The sequence below is a fragment of the Poecile atricapillus genome, chromosome 25, assembly GCF_030490865.1.
Source record: "Poecile atricapillus isolate bPoeAtr1 chromosome 25, bPoeAtr1.hap1, whole genome shotgun sequence".
Classification (NCBI taxonomy): domain Eukaryota; kingdom Metazoa; phylum Chordata; class Aves; order Passeriformes; family Paridae; genus Poecile; species Poecile atricapillus.
This window is the reverse complement of record NC_081273.1, coordinates 2,633,343-2,656,874: the sequence shown is the minus strand read 5'-3', so window position 1 is coordinate 2,656,874 and position 23,532 is coordinate 2,633,343. Positions and strand designations below refer to the sequence as shown.

Genomic DNA, 23,532 nt, shown 5'->3' with positions numbered 1-23,532 from the left:
AGAAGCACTCTCAGCCCAGAGTACCAGGCACAGCAATTTTTAGTGATTTGCTCGATATTTCACCACTCTTACTTCTATCCTTACTTATAAAAAACACAGGGCAGCAGCAGAGATGGAATCATCTATCATAGATACAGATCAGAGACATCCTCACATGGCCATCACTGCCCTCCCGCCAGCACCACCACTTCCAGTTCATCACCTGCCAGCACACATCCATTTCCAGGTCACTTGTAGAGACCTACAACAAGTGCCAAGTCCTAAGAAATCACATTCTGAGTGCATGAATACCCCCAGGTCCAGCTTCCAGCCTCTCCTCCGAGCTGTTCTTTGAGGTGCAGAGCAGTGGTGGTGGCTGAGGGATGCTCTTATCAGTGCATCTCATTTCAAACGGTGTGAGGACCATGTTATGCCTTGGGATAAATGGGGAAGGATGCCATTGAAGTAAAAGAGAGCCAACCACTTCAGAAGCTGGAGTTTGGCCTCAAAAATAAAAAAAAGCCACTAAAACTCAAGCGTTAAAGTGCATTTAAAAACATAATAAGGGAGATTAGCAATCAAACCAAGCGGCTCACTGGGGGATTGATAAGTGGGGACGGTTCTAGAGGCATATATCACCATTGAAAAAAGGCCAAAAAAGCCTTGTTTAGAGTAAAAATGACTTTTGATCCAAAAAAACAGCATGGGAATGCAGTTTTTCTCATGCATTTTCCATGACAGAACAAGCCCAATCAGCCTTGTTTTAAGCAGAGATGCCAAAGCTCCCACCTGGAGTGTTCTGCACTGGGAGGGACAGGAAATTGCCTGGTGACTCAGTAGCACGATGTGCACAACTTTGTGCCTCTGGTGGATGCTCAGAGCACTTTTGACTCATTCAGGGAGTCACTTGACCCAATCCCAATCCCAGCTTCCTGAACCATGCAGTGAAGGAGCTGTAAAGGTCTTGCTCCTTCACTAATCCTCCTGGAGCTTGGTCTTGGGAGTTTATTTGCTCATTAAAACAGCCATGAAGGAGGCACTTTTATCCCAAAACTTGGGAGGAGTCAGCCTTAGGAATGGGCTGGGGGAAGGTGTGGGGATGGATGGGAGGATGGTGAGAGCTCAGCCTCTTCCTCCAAAGATTTTCTCAGCAATTCTCAACGCAAAACCTTCCGAGGTGGCGACGTGTGGAGCTGCAGAGGCTGAAGCACTTGTTGCCACCACTCCAAACCTCTCTCTCCCTTCAGACCGAGGGATCAATGCAGGGTTTGACACCCATCAAGCTTCCATGTGCCTGGAGCCAGCAAGGGGTGACCCAGGGCCAGCTCCTCTGAGACCTCCTTCTGTCTCACAGTCTCCTGAGCTCTTGGCTTTGCAGAAATCCTCCTGCCCAAGACTGCTGTGCTGAGCTTATTCCCAACCAGATTCAGTGGCTAGATTTTGTCTGGAAAGCTTGGAAAATAGAAGGCATCTCTTCTTGGAAGCTTGTGCAGTCACCATCTTGCAAAGAAGGGGCTGGTGGTTCATGCTCAACCCGAATTCCATGTGTATTAGTCCAAAACGTGGTTCAGGTTTATTTAATCTCTAAAGTCTCTGTACAACTCAAAGAACACCTCCTTCATGCCACCAAACCCCTTTATGGTGTTAAAAGCAGCATGTGATCAGCATCAGAAGGTGCTCACCAGGCCAGGGCTGGAGCTCAGTGGTCCAGGGAAATAGGGTGGGACATTTTCTCCTATGGGACCTGGGGCCCCACCCATGCAGGGGAAAGGCCCCATGGCCCTGCAGATCCCTTCCAGCTCAGGATATTCTGTGATTCCATGATAACCACAATCAGGATCCCTGTCCAATCTTCCCAGCACAGTCTGGGTGGCTTTTCCAAGCTGATCCCCCCACCCAGCACATCCCATGTTCACAGGGTGCTCAGCTCCCTCAAAGCATGGGGTGCTCAAGCCTTCTCACTTCAGCTGGGGTCAGGGAAACTGAAACCACAAGTGTATAATCCTTTCACAAGGTAATTAAAGCACCCATCCACCCTCCATTCAAACCATTAGCCATGGTGGTTTACAATTAATTATTTGGAAGCAAATCAAACAAACAAAGAGAAGACACAGGAGGAAGAGAGAGAGCCAAGCAGAGCCAGGGCACTCCTGCAGCAGGGCATTATCAGGGCTCATCCCTCCCTTCCCAAAGAGAGGCACAACCCCTTTTAGCCAACACAAGGGTTGTTAGAGGTGAGAACCCTGCTTTAAATTTGGGTGTTAACCTCGAGCTGCCTCTGTGACCTTGGGAAAACCTCCCTGTGTCTCCTTGCTTCACTGCCAGCCCCTCACACCATGACCCATCGCTGCACACCCTCCTTTGTCCTTGAACTGAGAATAAACCACAAATAAATGATTTACACAGCAGGAAAGCTCTTTGGTGAGGCACCTGGGTGGGCAGGAGCCAGCACTTCCAGCCTGGCCTAGCCCCAGCCCCAGGACTTGCAAATCATCTGCCAGACCTCAGATTAGCTGAGAACAGACCTTTCCACCTGCACAGAAAGCCTGGGAAGGGCTCCTGAATATTGCAAGGAGGGCAAGCAGCTCTCCTCCTGCTCCAGTGGAGACTGTGTCCCCAGCTGAAGCTCTCTGCCCTAGTTTATCTCCTCTTTTCCATGATCTCTCTCCTTGCTGAAAGCTTCATTTCAGTGCAGGTATTCAAGGGGAGAAGGGGAGGTGGGGATCAGGGAACCATCCTTCCTTTTCTCTTCTTATTTCTCTTGCATTTCCTCCCCTCTCATTTGCTGCCACAGCCACACACCGTCTCTTATCCCCAACCTCTGTCTCCTCCATGCCCTCTCTGCTCCCCATCAAGACAGGGTTTAATGTCTTTCCATCTCTTCCTGGGTAAATTGCAGCGAGTCTGCCGGCTGCTCGGGTGGAACACTGCTTTATATGCGCCATAAAGGGAGAGAACTCTGTAAACAATATTATTTTTAATAAAATCCAAGTCTTTGGCAGGCCAGCTGCTTTTGTGTCTGTCTTAATTTAATCAGACGATCAGCTCTCTCAAGCAGCAAGAGGGAATGAAAAGCATTAGCAAGGAATCAGGGAACTGGTGAGGAAGAGACATGATTTCCATCAAGAGCTTTCCGGCCCAGTGTGCTGCTGTGAGAGCAGGACCAAGTTTTTGGGAAACAGATTCCCAAAACAACTTTGTCAAGGTGCAGGAAGGACATGGGCACGTTTGGGAGTAACACTCATCCTGCAGTGCTTGAAAAAGAGCTGCTGTGGGTGATGAATAAAACCAGGCTTAAAGATATGTCCAGTCAGAGCAGACCACTGTGACATTGGAAGGTGTCTGACCCAGCCCACACTCCCTAGGATGGGAATTCTGCCCAATTTGATGGCTCCCAATGTTTGTATCCAGGTACAGCCACCCAAACCAGCATCCATCAGCTCCCTGTTCACAGCCAAAACCCACACCAGCCCCATTTGACAGGTCAAAATTCAAAATCAAATCGATACAATGACAGTACTAGGGATTAAACACTAAATTCTGTAAATATATCCCCAAAATCAAGTCAAGGCTGGATCCAAGCTGGATCCAGGGTAAAAGCTGCCTCCAGAGAGGGAGGGGAGGAGATGGTGTTGGCAGCTGGAGCAAGGGGAGGAGGAGAGCAGCCCTGAGCAACCCCTGACACGCAGCACGGTGAGCAGCAGCTGAGTTTGAGAGGTGTCACTTACAGACAGCCAAAACCTGGCAGAAACAGCTGATTTTGTGACACTTCTGTTCCTCAAGACCAAGCAACAGCCAGCGAGCATCTGCCGTGGGCAGACAGCTCCTTTCCCTGCTCCAAAGCCTCTGAGCCAGCAGGCTCAACACTTGGCCGTCACGTCCTCTGAGCCTAAACCATTCCAGATGTGATTCCTGCCTCCTTCTCATAACTCTTTAGGGGATTTTTGGCAGCTAGAGCAGCCCAGAGCAGAGATCAGGGCTCCCCTGGTATGGGACTGATCACTCTTCCACTCAAAGCCACAAATCCTCTAGAATAAAATTTCTCCAAAATCCAAAATAATAAAAACTAATTACAGACACACAAAGTAAACAAATTAATTGATGTTTACATGTTTACCCAGTCACCAAAAAATTGTTAATGACTTAACATGTATTTTTAAGATATTAAACCGTGCTAAGGCACAGCCATAAATATCCCCAGTAAAGCAAACATGGTGCTCGGCACTGCAAAGGAACTAAAATTAGTATTTAATTACAAGAAATCGCTCGAAGTTCTTTTGCTACCATTAATCACTTTCAATTATGAATGTAATTATAAGTCATCTTTTCTCTTTGGGTGGTCGCTGCTGGGACCTGAAGCGGTGACCCTGCGCTCCAGGGGAGAGAACCCCTCTTTGCTCACCAAATGACAGCTCCTCGCCGGCTGTGCCAACGGGATGGATCAATTAGTGCCTTCTCCCAGCTCCTGAGGAGCCAAGGGCATGAAAAAACGAGAGGGTGAGGGGGAAGATTGAGTTACTGCATCCCCTCCGCCTGCGCTGATTTGTGCGCTACCCACCCGTGGCAGAATCAGGGCTACCCAGACGGAGAAATTGATGGGAGAAATAGTCCGTCCTCAAATCATTAAAGGACGAGATGATGATGTTATCTCTTGCCACGAGGCAAATCAAAGCCTGGAGAGCTCGACAGGGATGGTTGCAGTGGCAGCTCACTCCGTGCAGGCAGCTGAGAGGAGTGGGGGGCACAGCCAAAATCTGCTCCCCTCCACCTGCTGGCTCTGCCCTCCCACGGGTCACACCACGGGCAGCATCACCTCCTGGCACTTAAAACACAGAGCATGCTCACTGCAGAGGGGTTTTTCAGCTATGGATCAGTTCTCAGGGGAATCTACATCAGGAATCTGTGAAACGTAATTAAGAAAAGCAAATTTATTAGCCAAAAGCGCTGATTTTTTTTATTTTTTTATTTTTTTTCTGAAGGAGGTGGCACTTTTCTTCTGGGCAACTTGCAAATCAAAAATAAAAAGCTGAAAACTCCCCTCTGCTTAGTGCTCAGCCTCCTTCATCAGCTCAGGCTCCGCTCAAAGAGTTTGGGATGTGGAATTCAAGCCCTGACTGCAGGCATTAAGTGAAATAAATCCTTACGTGCTGGCAGAGCAGCTCCAGCCTGGGACACCCCTGATAACCAGGACACCCCACCATGACCTGCTGCCTTGACTCCCCCCAAATCCCTTCAGCCTCACAGCCTGCTCCTGGCACTGCACAGCACCAAGGAGGACCAAAACACAGAAGACAACGTGGAAGATCAAATGGAAACGTTCCCTTGTGGTTCCCTTGGTACTTCTTTGCAGGGAAAGTGATTAGACTGCCCTTATCTTGGTGGGAACAGTTGTTAGCAATAATGAAATCATCCAGTCCTTTTCTTTTTGAAATCCAGCCACATCCTTTGGCTGCAGGAAAAAGGGGCAGTGACATGTGCTGTTTTCATAAAAAGCCACAAGACAACATATTTCATCTCAGTAAATTCCCTTCCCTCAAGTGAAGAGTGAAGGAGAGAGGTTTCAAGGACAAGAAAAGTTTCAGCCAAAAGAAGGGGCTGAGCTGAACTTCTGCCCATCTGACACTTCCCAAGAAGTTGGCTCCTCACAACCTGAAGCAGTCTGGATGACGACAACCCTTGCTGCTTTTGTCTCTCTCCTTCTGCCTCAGCTCCTGCGAGGATTACAGGAACCGTGCACTGAATTTCCATGCTGGCACGAGCTCCAAGACAATGGCTCTGTACGAGGGAAAGCCCAGCCTCTGGAGGATGAACACTCCGCTCCACGTGTCAGCCGTGACTCCAAGGAGGACTCACGCCAAAACCCCCACATGTTTCTCCCAGCAACTCCTCGTGACCTGCTTGGAGTCAGGACTACTCTTGCCAGGCTGGAAATCAAGCCAAACTCATCCTCACCTCATCCCCTTGGACTCTTCCCCAGCCCAAGACCCAGATTCCCTGCTGGGCCTTCCTCTCAGCTCAGAGATGCCAGAGGACCACGTTGTCACCCGAGTGGACACCACGCTCGGGTGTTGCCACTCAGCACCTGAATTAACCAGGCCCCATCCTGTGCTGCCTCCTAATTAACGAGGATTTCAGCATCCTCTGGTCCTTGGCTGAGTCCCCCCTTCCCTCTGCTCCTCGCTTATTCTGTTCACTGAGCTAATTGCCAAGCGCCTGCACCCTGGGTGTCTGCTGCTGTTGGAGAAGATTAGTATTTTTACAGAGGGGGAAAAAAAAAAGATTAAAAAAAAAGATTGTGTTTTTTAAAGCAGATGAAAGGAGAGCCCAAGGAGATGTGCATTTGACTCTCAAACATGCTCCTTCAAGTCTCCCTCAGCAGTACTTAAAGGCATTTCCAAAGCAAGACTTTATGAATGCTAAATGAACCCAGCGCCTTGTTCCTCTGCCATAAGAAAAGAAAAAAAAACTTATCTTTTATATACAATATTTCCTTTATGGCTGACACCACGCATCACGCGTTGCCACCACTTCAGACACCGAGGCTGACCTTCACAAAGTCACAGGGACACCACCAGCTCCCTGGGCTGGAGCAGGGGTCAGGGAGCCACCAAGGGATTCATCTGCTGCTTTCCAGGAAGGGCGAGGTGACACCACCACAAATGGGGAAATGGTCAAAGCCTTGCTTCCCATCATTGTGATCTTGGGTGACCCAGCCAAACTGGGGTGCTGGATGATGTATCACCCTCCAGAAAGGTTTCTGAGGATGCAGCTTGGTCAAGATGGGATGAGGAATGATGAACCAAGAGCAAAAGAGCAGCAGCCCAGCAAAGCAGACAGAGGAGAAAACACCCTCTGACTGTCCAGCCCTGCAAACCACCTGTACCAGCAGCTCTGCTTCACCAAGGGGTGCTGCTGGGGTCCTCATTTGCATGTCCAGCACCCAAATTCTTCCCAATTCCAAAAAGGACAAGGAAAAGAACATCAATGCATCCAAACACCTTTGGCCACCTGGGTGATCAAGTCAAGGCCAGCCAACACCTCCTAATGGAGAAAACAGCCCAGTCCAGAGCCAGGACTGACCCCACCACCCTCTCTGGATTTCCAGCAGGACCACCTTTCCCTGCCTGTCAAATGGGGAAGAAATGCCTTTAGCCTCTCACAAAATACTCTGAGAAGCTGGTCCATGCTCTAAGGAAATCACCCACCCAAAGGAAGTCTTGGGAGATTTAATTAGCTGCATTCTGTGCTGTTTGAGCTTGTTAGGTGCTATATAATTGCTAAATATTATTATTATCTCTGCAGGTACAGCAGTTTGTTCGGATAATGATAGTGATTGACATTTCCCTGGCATCTTTCATCCCAACCAGATCCCATTTTACTCTATTATAAGACACTGTTCTGCCTTGACTCTCCATATGTCTCCAAACTGTCAACAGGATCATAACCAGCTCAGCGTTGCCAAAAGAAATAAAAGCAAAGTGGCTCATGGAAGTTCACAGGATGTTTCACAAGCTGAGAGAGTTCAACTTTATGCTCAAGAACTCCAGTTGCACAGGTAGGCGTGGTGTAGACAGAGATCCACGGGCTCTACTTCACCATCAACATGGAGCAAAGCTGCAAGAAGTGGTTCTGGAAGCCACCACAGCACCCAAAAACTTCCCTTGTTCATCCCCATCCCTTTTTCCTGGCAAGCAGTGGGTACCATAACCCAACCACCACCATGAAAAATACATCCCAGGGACAGCAAAGCAGAGGGGCCACCGAGTGATTAATGGGAGACTATCAGTTTGGGATAGGTCTCTAAATTCTCATTAAGTCAGGTGCTGAGGCATCGCACATTAATCCAGAACATTTCCCCTTCGGCCCAAACAAATAAATAACTCGTGTATAATTCAGGGAGAACTGGGTGGAGCCCTCTCTCCCCCTCTCTCTGTCTCTTTCCAACTAACCAGTGAATAAAACATCGCCCACAAATCTATTAGGCTAATTTTAAATCCTGACAATTTAGCAGCACTTCAGCAAGATAAGAGCCATTTATTAAAAGCCACAGTTCATTAAGCCAAATGCTGCTGGCGTATTTACTCAGAGAAACGGGGCTGGGCTCAGCTCTCACCCAGACCAGAAGTCTCCAAAGGATCAGGAGTGATCCTATTTCACCCAAAAAGAGAGGCCAGCATGAATCTTTGCCCACCAAGAGCACATGTGGGGCTGTGCATGCTTCCCACCAAAGGAACTGGCTGCCCGTGCTGCCTTCTCCCCTCTTGGATGAACACAGCAGAAATCATGGGAGGCTCCAGAGCTAGGAAAAGTCCCACAGCTCACATGGGGCAGTGCTTTGCACCACCACACCGTGGGGCTGATCCCAAAAGGATCAACACCCCAGTCTGGATCAGGATTGCACTGCTTTGGAACCATTCCCCTTGGTGGCAGGCACAGATGGACTTTGGATGGAGGGATGATTGCTCCCAACCACAAGCCAGGTTGGAGAGGGCTACTGAAGAGGAGCTGCTGCTTGCCAAAGGTACCAGATTGCACCCAGAGTTTTCATTCCTCTAAGCTGCCTCTTGACATCTCTGCTGAGGCCTTCTGCTGTGACCGTGACAGGGGGTGCTTTGGGACACACAAAAGGGCTGGAAGCTCCCAGGAAAGCTCCCAGGAAAGAGATGGACTCGTCAATGGGAGCAGCCCTGCTCTCTGGGAATTGGGAATTTTGTGAACTTTCACAAGGGATGAGTTGCATGCTCCACCCAAACCAAGACACCACAACCCATAAAGCCAAGCTATCAAATCTAAAAAATCTGCCCAGTAAAAATGTGCCCGAGCACAACCTGGCAGAGCACACGTGGCTCCACAGCAAGAGTGGATAAGCTGTGCCAGCAAAGCTTATTCCACTTAGGAACCATGTGCCACGTGGAGCTGGAGGATTTTTAAGGTCCCCTACAACCCAAGCTACTCTGGGATTCTCTGATCCTGTGGCTCCCAGCAGCACAGGAGGGAGGAATGGTGAGGGGCTCCGTGGAAGCCGGGATGGAGGCAGCAGGGAGAGAGCAGTGCCAGCATCGCTGCGAGGAGCTGGTGGCAGAGGGCAGTGCAGAAATCCCATCTGGCAGAGTTTGTGAGTGTAATTCATTCCAGCGGGAGACATCCAAGAGACTTTATCAAGTGCAATTGTCCCACTGCGCCTTTCACCTGCACACACTTGCAAGACAGTCTGGAGTGACTACAGAGTATCCCTTTACAGTCAGAGCTGAAAGGAGCATTATAAAGGTGAATTAACATTTAAAAAGAACGTAAAAAACCCAGAACTGTTCTAATGATGATTAATGGGAAGCTATAAGGGAGGCCGTGACCTCCCGGTGTCATTAAATGGATTGGCAGGTTTCTGAGCATTAATTATAAATAGCCACAGGAGTTTGAGTGCTTAGCAGAACGATGATAAATCCATGACACAGGCACAGGGACAAGGAGCCAGGAGCATGGGGGAACACGTGCCTGTGTGCACACAGCTCAGTGTGCAGGGGAACATGGCTTTGCACGTGTGTCACACACAGCAAAGAGGCAGAAAGCCAAAAAAAAGGTGGAAATGAGTCCATCTGAGGATATTGCTGTGTTTGGGTGGATAGAGAAACGGGTAAATGATAAATTAGGCACTGCCAGTCAATCACATTTTCTAAATGTTTTATATCCCAAAAGCTATAAAAGCAATATTCCTTTCTGGCCTTATTGGAGCCATTTCTGGAAGGCAATCACATCTGTTTCCTCGGGGATTTGAGCTGAACTGTGCCTTGGCTTTTTTTTTTTCTTGCCTCTTTTTTTTCCCCTCCCCTTTCTATTTGCTCTCTAGCCTGTTACCAAAGCAGGGTCAGAGCATGCATACAAATAGGGAGGAGGAGTGAAAAACAAACAGCCCTGAACCAGTGGTGAACAGACAAAAAGTGTCTGCAAACTTCTCATGGCAAAGCCACAGCCCCAGTAATCACAGGCCACACAGATTTTAGGTCGGGCAGCTCCCACATCAGTATTTCCTTTGCTTTAACGTGCATAATTCCACAATTTCATTGATATTATGGAGATCTGCATCCTGGGGCGCTGCTGTGCATCACCTCGGATGCTCTGAGCCACCCAGCCTGCCTGGGATTTGTGGCACCACACAGTTCCCTTCCAAGAGCCCTTGGAGAGATACTCATGGATTAAAGCCCAAATCCCTCTCTGCATCCCACAGGCACCCAGAGCCGCAGCCACAAAAGGTACATTGGCTCTCTAAAGCAGAAGGTGGGTTTTTCACAGGAGTTCATCGGAAAGGAAGGATCAGCAAAGCATCAGAGCCTGCAGATGGAGGTCAGAATAAACAGGGGGTGAATGGAGCGAGGAGCTGAGGCTCGTTAATGAGCTCTGCCAGTGAACCACAGTGACTGCAGAGGGGAAAGCTCCTCTCGCTGCCAGTGACAGGGACAAAAGGCTCCGGGTGAGGTGCCAAAGGGGCTGTCCCATCCCTGGGCATCCAGACACCCCCCTTAGCATTCAGGAGAGAGGCTGAGCTGGCACAGCTCTGCACCAGCAGCCACAGCCCATCACCCAGCCCAGCCCATCAGACAGCAGCCCCACCATGGAGCGCTTTGGGATCCCCTTTTCCTCCTCCTCTGAACTGCTGTTTCATTTCTGCCCACTCCATGGGGAAGCAAAAACACCAGCCAGATCTCCCCCACACTAAAATTTAAAATATTCCTGTTTAGATTTAAGTCTTATTACCATGCTGGGCCCTCCTGTATTATTTCAACTGATTGGAATATGGTGGCAAAGGAATAAGTTCTCCATACAATTTTCTTCCGATCCTATTAGTTGCAATACAATTACAGTGAATACATCAATTCTTCGTCCCAGCAGCTCCTGGAAAGAGCCACCTATTAAAAGCTGGCTTATTAATGGAATTGTACATCCAGGATTAATCGGGCCACGTTGGCCATTTCCATTTCTCACTCCACAAGTGCTTTTGTTTGCTTAATAGGCTGAAGTAACTTGAGAATGACACAACTTAGAGCTTCCCCATTTGCTCTGCATATCGCCAGCAAATTTAATATCGCTTTCTTTGCCGGCGTCTCTCCGGGATAAAACCTGGCACGTGCTGCCAAGGAAATCCACCCTGCAGGCTGGGGAGGGGTAGAAGGGGCTTTCTGCCTTTGGCAGAGCCCACAGGGGGAAATTCCTCATTGATCCAAGGCTTTAAACCCAAAGGGGAACAGCAACACCAAAGCCTGCTGGATGAGAGCCGCTGGAATATCATCCCATGAGCAGTTCAAAAGCTTCCCAAAGCCCCTCACAGCATCACCCCCTGCCCAGTTTGATGCAGGGAGTCCCCTCTGACCCTCCCTAGTCCCTGCCCAGCCAATCCCAAAGCCAGTCCCATTCCCCAGCATCATCCCTGCATTTGGAAGCAAGGGCGCTGATATTCCTGTGGCAGCAAAGTCACTGCATGTTGCAGCACAGTAATATAGTATGACTTTTCCCTTTAATGGAATTTTTCTAGCCCACTAGGAAAAAAAAGACTCCATTAGCCATACTACAAAGGCTCCTACTTATTAGTATTTTAGAACAGCGGCAAAAACATTTCTTGAATCTAATTATTGCTGACAAATATGAAAATTGAAATCAAAGTTAAATTTTCAGCTACAGTGCCTCATTCGGCCGCGGCTCGCCCGCTCCCGATTGCATCAACACATTTATTCTGCTGAGCAGGCTCCCAGATTGGGCCCCCCCATTCCCTGCAGCCCACCCCTCATCTTCAGAGGCATTAACTCTGACATATTCATCTCCACAGCCGGGCCACAGAACCAACTTCGTGTTTACCAGTTGTACGTGGCCAACGCATCGGAGCGAGGCTTCCAGGGGCTGGGGAAGAAGCGGGCAGAGCTTGCTGCTGGAAGAAGAAAGGGATAGAATTGCTGCTTTTCTCTTTTCTTTTTTCTTTTCTTCCCCTCTTTTTTTTTTTTTTTTTAATTTATTGTTATTTATTTCCAACTTTGCTGGCTCCCATCCCCTCCCAACCTGATCTCCGAAAGGGTGATTTTGAATTCCACAAGACAGAGGATGTGGAAGGGAGGGGAGAATGGAGAGAGGGGGGGAAATAAGGGAAAAAAAAAAAAAGCCTTGTCAACATATTTCCTTTCTCCTACCTCCCCCCAACATACTGTAAAAATCAATCCCCTTTGTCATTTTGCTCTGCTTGTGTGAATGTTTAATGGCTGTCGAGGGAGATAATGATTGCTGCTAGGAAATTCATTTCAGATTTGCTATTTATAAAGTACTTGGTGCTCAGGTGGGAAATTAACATAAGGAAGGGGGAAAGGGACCGAACCAGGGAAAAAAAGCAGCAGGAGAGGAGGGATGAGATGCTGCAGGGCTGGTTGGAATGGGATGGAGCTCAAAGAGAACCTGCATCTGGTCCCACCTCTCCTGGGACAGAGGGAAAAGGTTTACATGGAGCAAGGATGGCACTGCCGGCCCCTTCCCACCCATGGATGCAAGGACACAGAGCCAGGATTATCCCACAAATGCCTGGGGGTTTCATCCCCCAAAAATCCAGCCCACCAGCCCCAGCAGCACCAATGGCTTGTGCCCCAGCCCCTCATCCCCTTGGATTAACCCCAAACCTCCTCTGGGTCCCCTCTCCCCCCCAACCTGTTGCCACATGTGGGATTTTTGAATCCCGAGGGAATTCCCATCTGTGGTACAGCCAGATCCCGCAGCACGAACGCTGCCATTGAGTTGCTAATTCCTTGCCTCAGAAGTTGCTTTTCACTTTCTGATTTTTCAATAATAGGCTTGGTATGAATCCCTTAAGCTTCTGAAATAAGCTGAAAAACGCTTTTCCAGCCATTTACATAAACACAAGTGGATCAGAAGGAATAATCATAGTTTATGCATTATTTGGGGGCTTTGGAGATGGTTTCTAATGTGGTGTCAGGTTTTGAAGCCCAAAACATACAATGGGAAGCGTTGATGTGCAGAAAAGCAGCACAAAAAGTAAACAATAAATAATACACGTTTTTTTCATGTTGTCTTCAATGACAAGGCGGTTTTGGCTCCACCACTACCCCGGCCTCTAATGGATCACGGGTCCTGCTCCTCGCCAGCTTTGTTCCAAAAAGGACTTCATTAAGAGAGATGTCACTCATCCTAAATCCAAATTCACCTCGTGCCAGCCAGCCCTGCCGCTCTCCTGTGCCTTGGCCTGCTCTCAAAAACCCCAGTGCTGGCTTTGGGAATTGACTTTGGAAAACTAAAAGTCCAACAGAGGCACCCTCTGATCTCTAAATACCATCTGTCCTGTAGAAAGGGAATAAAAACACCCAAACCAACCCAGGAACAAAGTGCTATTCACCAGATAACTCCTCTAAGATGGGAGAAAAGCCCTAAACACTAAAAAAAGAAAGAGAATATTATGGTATTAATGAACCTTGGTTTGCACTGAGGGCCTGTCACGCTTCCAGTGAGGCGGGTCAGGTTTGGCTTTCAAACCAGTTCTTTAAATCAAGAATTCTGTTTCTGGTAAAATGAAAACATTAGCAAAGGAGCTGTTTTGAAGAAATAACAATACAAAATGGAACAAGGCTGGAGACTCCAGGCTCTTTGATACCACTGGAACGTGGCCTTCAGAGCTCCTCTTTTTTTTTTTTTTTGTTTGAAACCACTTCACAACTTTGTACATAAAGCTTCAGCAAGCTCCGAAGAAAATGCTTCAAAAATCAATCCTGACTTTTCCCAGGATTTACTTTCACTGGGAATTTGTGATTGTTCTTTTTTATTTCGTTTTGGAATTAGAAAACCCTGAAACATTCTTCTTTTCTAATATTACACAATTTCCTGTGGTATTTCCCACTCCTCAGCAGCTGCTCTCTCCCACCATGAGTCACTGGAGGACACAAACCAGCCCTAAAGGGGTTGGAATTTGTGAATTCCAAGCTGCTTTCCAACCTAAATCAGGGTTTCTAGGATCAGCAATGTGCAAGGAAAATACACACCATCCTCTCAAGGCCAGGTTGGAGAAACCTGCTCTAGTGGAGGGTTCCACCATGGCAGGGGTGGAATGAGATGAGATTTGAGCTCCTTTCCAACCCAAAGTGTTCTGGGATAGTTTTCTGTAATTTCCCAAAAACTCCCTGATGAGAACCTGCCCTCACCCTTCCTCCAAGGCAGAGCCAGTGCTCCAGCAGAGAGCACTTGGCCCCAGCTCCCCCAGTGCCAGGAGGTGACCCCTCCATCCACCTCAGAGTGTTGTTCTGCTGGGACTCCTCAGTCTGGCAGCACCTCCATCCCCATGATCCCCATGGGAAGAGTGAGGATTCCATGCCAGCTCCCAGCAGTGCTTTAAAGGGAATTCTCTGAGCACCAGGAATTCAGGCACAGCAGATGCCCGGAATCCTGACTTCCCCACACGGCTCCTGTGAAGCATTTCAGAGTCAAGGCTCCTTTTTTTTGACTGCCCTGATTAGTAAGCAAAGCATGTGGGAGGTGGAGGAAGGGAAAGTAGGAGGAGGGGGCAAGAATGCCAAGAACCAAACACTGTCTTTAGTGGGAACAGTCAACAGGACACGGGGGCCAAGGGGTCAATTAATTTACAACAGCTTTCAGCATTAGACATATTAACTGTTAAGCGCATCAAAAATCCGAGCTCTCCCTCCTGGCGGCAGATAACAGAGCCCAGCAAGGCAGCACCTCTGATTTATTATTAACCACGAGCAAGGTGCCTGCTTGGGAAGGAGGAGGGAGGGAGGGAGGTGGCTGCTCCTCCCAGCTCCTCCTGCCAGCCACAGCTCCAGATGTGCTGGGAGCACGAGGGATGCAGTGCCTGCAGGATGCACCCATGGAAGGGCTGGAGGCATTGGGGTGCTCCAAGGGGTGCAGTGATAAAGGGATCACTCCTTGTGATCCTGTTTTTTCACACAATCCCAGAATGGTTTGAGTTGGGAAAGGATCTTAAAGGTCCTCTTATTCCAACCCCCTGCCATGGGCACGGACACCTTCCACTATCCCAGGTTGTTCCAAGCCCCATCCAAACCAGTCTTGGGACACTTCCAGGGATCCAGGGGCAGCCACAGCTTCTCTGGGCACCCTGTGCCAGGACCTCCCCACCCTCACAGCCAGGAATTTCTCCCCAAAATCCCACCTACCCCTGTCCTCTGGCAATGGGAAGCCATCCCTTTCCTTCTCCTCTCCTCCAGGCCCTTGTCCCTCTCCAGCTCTCTCAGAGCCCCATTAGGCACTGGAAGGGGTGCTAAGGTCTCCCTGGAACCTTCTCTTCTCCAGGTGAACAATCCCAGCCCTCCCAGACTGTTGTTTTTTTTCTTTTTCCTTACAAAAGCTTCTAAAGGCATGAAAAGCCCATGTGCTGAGGTGTGGGTGCTGGCTGGCAGCAGGAGACAGAAGCATGGCTCAGGCTTCCACTATAAAATCCCCGAATCTGGCACCTTGCTCATCTTGGCTCCTGTCTGAAACCAAGAGCTCAACTCCAAGTCACAGCTCCAAGCCCTTGCCATGAACATCAGAGATGGACCAGGTTTGGATGAGTCTAATGGGAGATTTATCATGGCCCATCAAAGGAGAATGACCAGTAAAGCTTAAAAAAAATCCCATTTCCCCTCTTTAAAACTCTTTTCACTTCAACTGGAGAACAAACAAGGAAAGTTTTGACTTTTCTTGCCACTACTGAAGTTTGGGAAGCAAAGATAAACACAAATGGAGGTCTTTTTCTGATCCCCATCTCCAAATATTTGCTCTTCATGTGGTGTTTTCCAGGCTGAGGAAAGCTGAAGTCCACCTCCACTGTCTGGAGCACCCCACCTGCAGCTCCACCACCCAAACCCAAATCCCAAGCCCCTTCCCAGCATTTTGGGTTCCATCCAGCGTTTCACACAGTGCAACTGCTTTCCAAAGGTCTGCTCAGGTTCCTTGCTCTGCTGCATCTTAAAAATGTGCCAGTTAATGCCACGTGGTGGCCTGATTTCCAGAGGTGCTGCTGGCTCCTCACAGCTCCACTGAGAATCAACAGGAGTGACAGATGTTCAGCCACGCTCCAAATCCACAGGCGGAGTGCGCTCCCCTCCTTTTATGTACTGCATATAACTGGGTTATCTAATCATGTAGGTATTGATTATTACTGTTATTACCTATTAAATAGCTATTTTCTGCTGTTGGGGTGAATATCACATTTTATTGACCCGCACTATAACTATTAACCACATCTAATATTTTTCCCGAGGACCAATAAATCCGGGCATTCACAAAAAGATGTCGATACGTGTAATTTTTCTTATACACATTCATTAGTGCAATTACATCCTGCATGAACTGCCAGGAGGTTTCCCCTCACCCCTCCACTGAGAGAAAATTCTCACAGGATGCGTAGCCCCAACCCAGATTCCAAATCCTGCCTTTCCTGAGGGGAAGCACCCAGCCTCTCCTCCCTGTGGATTTGTCTCTGGGTCAGATCCAGCCTTTCCATCACACACCAGCACAGCCTGTCTCAGTTTGGGAATTATCTGAATCCCAGCCACATCCAACGAGCGAATAATTCTTTCGGATGAGGAACGCTCTGTGTAGGATGTTGACACATGCTATTATTTTACATACCTATTTCAGCTTGTATGCTTATTAGAATAAGGTCTTTATGCTAATTTGTAAATCAAATTCCCATAATTCTTGGCTTACTGATGCTAAAGGCCCAGCTAAATCTTCTATGACCTTTTAGCCTGGTTAATCCTTTTACGCGTGGCTGAGTGAAGAGTTTTCTTGTCTCTCCCACTGCCGAGTGCTGGGGTGAGATTTTTGCCTCTTCCTTAAGAAATCCAGGTGGGCTGTGAGTCAGGGACATGGGGCACGTGTGAGGACACCCCTTTACTCTGAGCCAGGGAAAGGGGGAGGAGAAAACGCTGCTGCCTGGTCCCTGTGTGAGGATATTTTGGATTTCCATAGCTGCTATTTAAAAATCCCACAGAAGACACAGAGCAAACACAATGAGAGCTGTGTTGCCAAATTGCCACTCACTTCCCGACGCCCGGGGCTATCCCAGCCCTCTGCAACCTCCCCCCTTTTCCATCTCCTTTCCCAAGTTTCAGCTGGACATTTTCTGGCTCCATCCTTCCTGTGGGTGGATGCAATGGACACGTCCAGCTCCTTCCCAAGGGGATGCAGCATCCAAGAAATCCCCCAGCTTCTCTTGGTGTCCAACCACGCTGGACATTCTCAGGGGGCTCCTTCCTGACGGACACAACACTCAACAGCTCCCATTTTAGGGCCACAATTCCACAAATCCAACAAATCTACAAAATTTCTACAAAAGCGAATCTACAAAACTCGGAGGACCCGCAGATGTTTGCACAAATGCAGGTGGTCAAACGCTTCTGAATTATCCCACTTCACACTCCACTTTCCTCTCAAGCACACTCACAAATCACTTTTCTTGTTGTTTGTTTGGCTGGAAATAGGGAAATGACCTGGAGTATGGACGAACCGCTGCAGAGGGCAGCACACATCTCCGGAGATATTTGGAGATTTGTTCAAAACACGGTTTTCCTGCATGACAATAATTTTCACATTTTCAAACACAAGCCAGCTCCACTTCTGGACACCAAACGAGGGAGAAAACTTATGAATTCCAAAAAGTGCTTTGATTATCAGAAGAATCCATGAAGCAGAAGCACATTAGTGATGATTTTCAGCACTGCATACAAACCTAAATATTACCTTGGGGCTGAATGAACCCAAATTTCTCAAAACTCTCCTTAAAAGTTTGTGCTAAAATACAAAATTATTTATAGGGTGCATTTGGGTTTTTTTTAATGACTCCTAAATAAAATAATGCAGGGAAAAAAAACCTCCCGAGGGGACTCCTTCCCTCCAACAATGCAGCAACTCCCAGCCCAAAGAAGGCCCCAACTTTTTGTTGCCAAAGGCTGCCCTGGGCAATATTTCACCCAGCTCTCCACGGCTCTGCCCTGGGTCCTCCCCAGACCATGGAGCAAGGTGGTTCCCTGTTTTTCCTCACTCCAGGGGTGATTCAGGGGCTTCTGGCACCCACATCAGATTCCTGCAAGGCAGGGAATTGGGGGATTCCCAATGGCTGTGGGACGCAGAACATTCCTCCCCACTGCTCTGCTGCTCAGGAGAGTTACAAAAATAAGAAATAAAGAAATAAAAAAACCAACTACTTTTTGATCTGGAAGCTTTGATGGGTGCAGGGAGAGGAAGCAGGAAGGATGACCAGAGGCATGGAATGAGACTGCAAGGAAGCCAAGTCAGGAGCCCCAAAGCAAGCATTAAAAAATAATCAAATAATGAAATAATAAAATAAACCAAGCACAAATTCTGGGCGGGAGAAGCGAGGAGGGAAAGGTGCAGCTTCATCCCTCTCCTGGGAAAGCCCCGGCTCCTGACACCCCAGCAGGGCTCCCTGCAGAGGTGGCAGCTCCAGGGAAGCCCCCGGGATGCGGGAATGCCAGCGAGCCTGGGAGAGGGAGAGAGCTCGAGGAGGGAGAGCGGGAGGAAGGCGAAGAGGAGCGATGCCTTGGCGTGTGATGTGCATGTTAAGCAGCCCGTGCCGGTCGATACGGCACCGGGGGGCTCTCCCCCCGCAGAGGGGGGCCCGGCCTGGCCAGCAGAGAGAAGTTTGTGCTGGGAGACACCCAGGCACCATCTCTGGCCGCCCCGCAGCCCCCAGCCCCACACAGCCTGGGCTCCCCGAGCCCAGCCGAGCCCTGCTGCAGCGCACCTCGGCACACGGGGGACCAGGCTGCGCTGCTTTGGACATCCCCAGCCTCCGCTGGGCACCTCGGAGCAGCGCAGAGGTAGCTGGATCCGGCTGTGGAGAAGGAGGTGCATTCACCCCCCGGCGTGCATCCATCCTCGGGAGAACCTACATCCCCCCCCGAGGAACGCCTGCATCCCCCCCGGCGCGCATCCGTCTCGCCCAGGAACATTCGCACCGCCCCGGGGGTGCATCCGTGCTCCACAGAGCGCCTGCATCCCCTGGCGGGGGTGCAGCCATTTCCCCGAGAAGTGCCCGCATCCCGCCCCGGAGCCCCGGGACCAGCCGCCCCCCGGTGCATCCTCCGGTGCATCCCGCGGTGCATCCCGCGGTGCATTCCCCGGTGCATCCCCCGGCGCATTCCCCGCTCATCCCCCTGCACATCCCGAGCTCCCGCGGCGGCCCGGGGCAGGATGCGGCTCCAGCCTCTCCTCCCATGGAGGAAACCCCGCTCGCACAGCCCCTCCAGATGGCTGCGAGGAGCCTAACGCGAGCTGACAGGCTCGGCGCTCCCGGCCAGATGGGGTTGGCTCCTGCCGCCTCTTCCCCCCTCCTTTTCCCATCGCTTTTTGCTCTTTTTTTTTTTCGCTCGCACAGCTCCCCCCTCCCCTCCAAGCCCCGTCCCCCGGCTGTGGGGAGGCGGCCGAGCTGGCCCGGGACAGACTGGCGAGCACTTCCCAACTCGCAGCCCGGCGGGAGCGGGGCTGCACCGAGTTTTTCGGACGACCTTGCTGGAAAATCAAAGGCGTGGGGGGAGCAGAGAGGAACCCCGGCCTCCCCCCGCCCGCCCCCAGCCTGTTGGATCATTGATCCTGCCAGAATTGTGCCGGGATGGCAGAGTCCTTCCGCACCCGCAAAAATGATCGGGACGCCAGAAGTGTCCCCCCCGCCGCCAGCCCGGTGCACCGGGAATTCCTGCGCCGTACCCGCATCCGCATCCCCCGCAACTTCACAGCGGGCTGGGAACCCTTTCCCAGCTGTGTCCCCGCTCTGGAGGGATCCTCAGCCCCACTCTGGGGGGGATTCTCATCCCCCAGCCCCCTCGGAGGGTGCTGCTGTGGGAGCGCGCATCCCCCGCCCGCCCGGGCTGCGTCCCCCGCGGCGTTCCCTACCTTGGGAGAGGAGGAGTGCGGCCATCCCGGCGAAGATCACCCAAGAGACGGGGTGGTGCATTTTGGCCTGGGCCATGTTTTCTTTCTCCTTCCCCACTCACTGCCAGGCGGGGAAAGGTTTAAAATCCAGCGTTTTCCCGGAGCAAAGCGCAGAAAGAGGGGCGGGGGGGGGGGGGGCGGGGGGGGGGGGGGGGGAAGGAAGGAAAAAGGAAGGGGAAAAAAAAAAAAAAAGGGGGGGGGGTAAAAAAGCACCGAAGGGTGGGGGAGGGGAAAAACCCAAAAGAAAAAAAAAAGGGGGGGGAAGGGGGTCGGAAGGGGTTGCAGGTGCGAGGACAGGCGCTGCGTGCCCGCCGCTCCGGCCCGCACACGCCGCCCGGCTGCAACACGCCGCCGGCCGCGCACGCAGCCGCCCCCGCGCAGCACTCATTGGCTGCGGGCCCCCCCCGCCGGCACCCGCACCCCCTAAACCCACCGGCAAACACACCCCGAGCACCCCGCCCGCACCCCCGACACCGGCATCTGCACCCCCAGCACCGGCATCTGCACCCCCGGCATCGGCATCTGCACCCCCGGCATCTGCACCCCCAACATCTGCACCCCCAATATCTGCACCCCCAATATCTGCACCCCCCGGCATCTGCACCCCCGGCATCTGCACCCCCGACATCAACACCCCCCGATTTCTGCACCCCCTAACCCCACCGGCATCAACACCCCCAACATCTACACCCCCAGCACCGGCATCTGCACCCCCGGCATCTGCACCCCCCGATATCTGCACCCCCGGCATCTGCAGCCCCAACATCTGCACCCCCAATATCTGCACCCCCGGCATGTGCACCCCCCGATATCTGCATCCCCAACATCTGCACCCCCAACATCTGCACCCCCAACATCTGCACCCCCAACATCTGCACCCCCGGCATCTGCACCCCCCAACATCTGCACCCCCCAACATCTGCACCCCCGGCATCTGCACCCCCGGCATCTGCACCCCCCGATATCTGCATCCCCAACATCTGCACCCCCAACATCTGCACCCCCGGCACCGGCATCTGCACCCCCAACATCTGCACCCCCAATATCTGCACCCCCAACATCTGCACCCCCAACATCTGCACCCCCAATATCTGCACCCCCGGCATCTGCACCCCCGGCACCGGCATCTGCACCCCCCAACACCTGCACCCCCCGACATCAACACCCCCGATATCTGCACCCCCAACATCTGCACCCCCTGATGTCTGCACCCCCCGACATCAACACCCCCCGATTTCTGCACCCCCTAACCCCACCGGCATCAACACCCCCAACATCTACACCCCCAGCACCGGCATCTACACCCCCAACATCTGCACCCCCAATATCTGCATAACCCCATAACCCCACTGGCATCTACACCCTGACCACCCCCCCAGCATCAACACCCCATAACTCCACCAGCATCCTGACTCCCAGCACCTGCACCCCTGGCAATGTCGGCACCTGCAGTGCCCAAGTTCCCCCTGGCATCCAGACCCCCAAACAGCCTCCCCGGGCATCTGCAGCTCCCAGACCCCACCAAAATCTGCACCCCCCACCCCACTGAACTCCCCATCCCTCGGCATCCACATCCCCCTCACTGCAGACCCCAAACTTCCCCCAGCATCTGCACCCCGGACATCTGGATCTGCATCCCCCCAGCACCCACATCCCACCAAATTCCCCGACATCTGCACCCCCCCACATTTCCTCTTGTGCCCCTTCCTCATCATCCACACACCCCCACAGCACCCTTGCAATTCCCCTCAAGCTCTTCCCCACTGGGAGAGGGGGTGAATCCCTCCTGGAGTAGCTGCAGTGATGCTGTGACTCAGTTTCCCCAGCTGCACGATGGTGGGAGGGGTTCACACCCCCCTTGTGTCCCACCCACCTGGCCCAAAAGGAAGAAGGGCACCTGTTCCTGGGGGGCTGATGTCTGCAGGACAGCCCCAACGAGCCTCTTCCCCTTGCACACCTAAACACATGTGGAAATGGCTCTAAAAGCAAATTTAATAAGGAAAAACTCTTCACTTTGGAGCAGAAATCTCCTTTTAGTCCAGATCGAGGTGGGGTTTTGTTCTACCTGTAACCAGGCTCATCTGATTCCTCACACCAAGCCCACCTCCTGCTCTGAGCAGCATCTGGGCTCCTTGGATCCAGTTTAGGGTTGAACACACTCCTGTTACTTCAGCTCCTTGCCTGTGCCAACTACTGGTCCCTCTTTCACAACACCAGAAATAAAATAGACTTTTCTCCAATTAAGGATTCCCAAACCAAACACATCCGTCCACATCACAGCCCAACATCAAGAGCATGGCACCCACATGCCCACACAGAAAAGGTCCTTGAAAAAACACCCTTAAATTATTTTCACCCTTTGTCCAATAAAAAGAATATCTGAGGCTCTAAACCCCCAGAGACCTCTTTAAAACAACCTAAATAAAATCCATCACATTAAATATTATTTTCATAAGTGATAAGGATGTCTCATTTCATTGCTTGAGGTGACTCACAGCCCCTTCAAACAACATTATAGCCAGAAAAAGAAGACAAAGAGGAAAAAAAAAATTAAAGATATTCTGGCTTTTTGTATTTATGCCTCCTCAGAGGCTTCCAAAAATCTGAGCTGTTCACTTTGCAATTCAGAAGAAGGCTTGGCTGCAAACTCTTGGAAATCCAGCTGTTTCTCTCTCTGTCACCCAGAGAGACCCCGAGTCAGATCCAGGCGGGTTGTTCTGCTGCAGGAAGGTGACAGAGCACAGGTCCCTCTGCTCAGGCCCCATCCACAGATCTGACAATGATCCAAATGTCAAACACTGCAAGGGAGCTCAGGCTGGACGTTCCCACCAGCCCTGTCTGATGCCCCCAAAGGGTCACGCTGTGCCCAGCCACAGACAAGATGCATTTCACCCATCCTTGGGTGCTCCCCAACCCCTCAGCTGCTGTGATCCACCACTTCCCATGGGGGCTTGCCAGAAAGTGGCTGCAGATTGGTGCTGAGGGCTCGTATCCCTCCTTCCTTTCCCCTCCCAGGGCTTGGCTCAATCCACAGACCTCGAGGAGCGCCAGTGGATCCAGGGCTCTCCAGCACCGCTCCCCAGTACCACCAGGAGCACCCCACACCCTGCCAGGGCCCCCCACCACCTCCCAGCTCATTAGGACAGCTAGCTAACGAGCACAGTAGCACTAATGACCCTGCCACCCATGACAAGTCCTGGCCGTGGCACAGCAGGATATTTCTCCAGAAGCAAACACAGGGTATGGAGGATTTAATCTTGTCATGATGTCGGGGCTTGGAGCGTTCCCCCAGCACAAAACCACTGCTGCCCCAGCGACCTCCAGCTGATGGAAAACCCTTGGAGAGGGGGAAAATTCCTAACCCCATCCCATCTCAACCTCTCCACTGCTTCCCCACCATTCCACCAGCACAAATCCCCTACAATAACAAACCACAGAGCAATTTTTCCCACTCTTGGCAGCACTCCTTTGACCCCAGCTTGCCAAGCCAGTGACGGAGCTTGGAGCAGCTGGAAGTGGTCGATTAGGTTAGTTTGGTTTATTACCAACACATTATGCTTTAAAAAACACAACTTCCCTGCCTATTTGCCTAAGCAGGGAGAG

The 23,532-nt window shown here is 51.1% G+C and overlaps 2 protein-coding genes across 2 annotated transcripts in view; one reads left to right on the top strand and one right to left on the bottom strand.

Moving 5' to 3' along the window:
* The window catches only part of LOC131588352 (protein CEPU-1), a 354,322-nt gene extending 334,285 nt beyond the window's left edge, over window positions 1-20,037 (bottom strand). Inside the window, exon 1 of the mRNA XM_058857165.1 lies at window positions 19,891-20,037. Within this exon, the coding sequence (XP_058713148.1) occupies window positions 19,891-19,966 (76 nt within the window). The 5' untranslated portion in view covers window positions 19,967-20,037. The remainder of the gene's footprint in view (window positions 1-19,890) is intronic.
* LOC131588202 (uncharacterized) lies at window positions 19,965-21,273 on the top strand. The gene is made up of 3 exons (XM_058856846.1): window positions 19,965-19,997; window positions 20,381-20,645; window positions 20,687-21,273. Exons 1-3 carry the CDS (start codon window positions 19,965-19,967, stop codon window positions 21,271-21,273), a joined length of 885 nt encoding a protein of 294 aa, XP_058712829.1.
* The last annotated feature ends 2,259 nt before the right edge of the window (window positions 21,274-23,532 follow it).

What these genes read in the sequence shown, in the direction of transcription:
- LOC131588202 (XM_058856846.1), top strand. Translation starts at nt 19,965, where the DNA reads ATGTTTTCTTTCTCCTTCCCCACTCACTGCCAG. An exon ending in CCTTCCCCACTCACTGCCAG is followed by an intron (nt 19,998 to 20,380) that starts GCGGGGAAAGGT and finishes ACACACCCCGAG; the next exon opens with CACCCCGCCCGCACCCCCGA. An exon ending in CACCGGCATCTGCACCCCCG is followed by an intron (nt 20,646 to 20,686) that starts GCATCTGCACCC and finishes CGGCATCTGCAG; the next exon opens with CCCCAACATCTGCACCCCCA.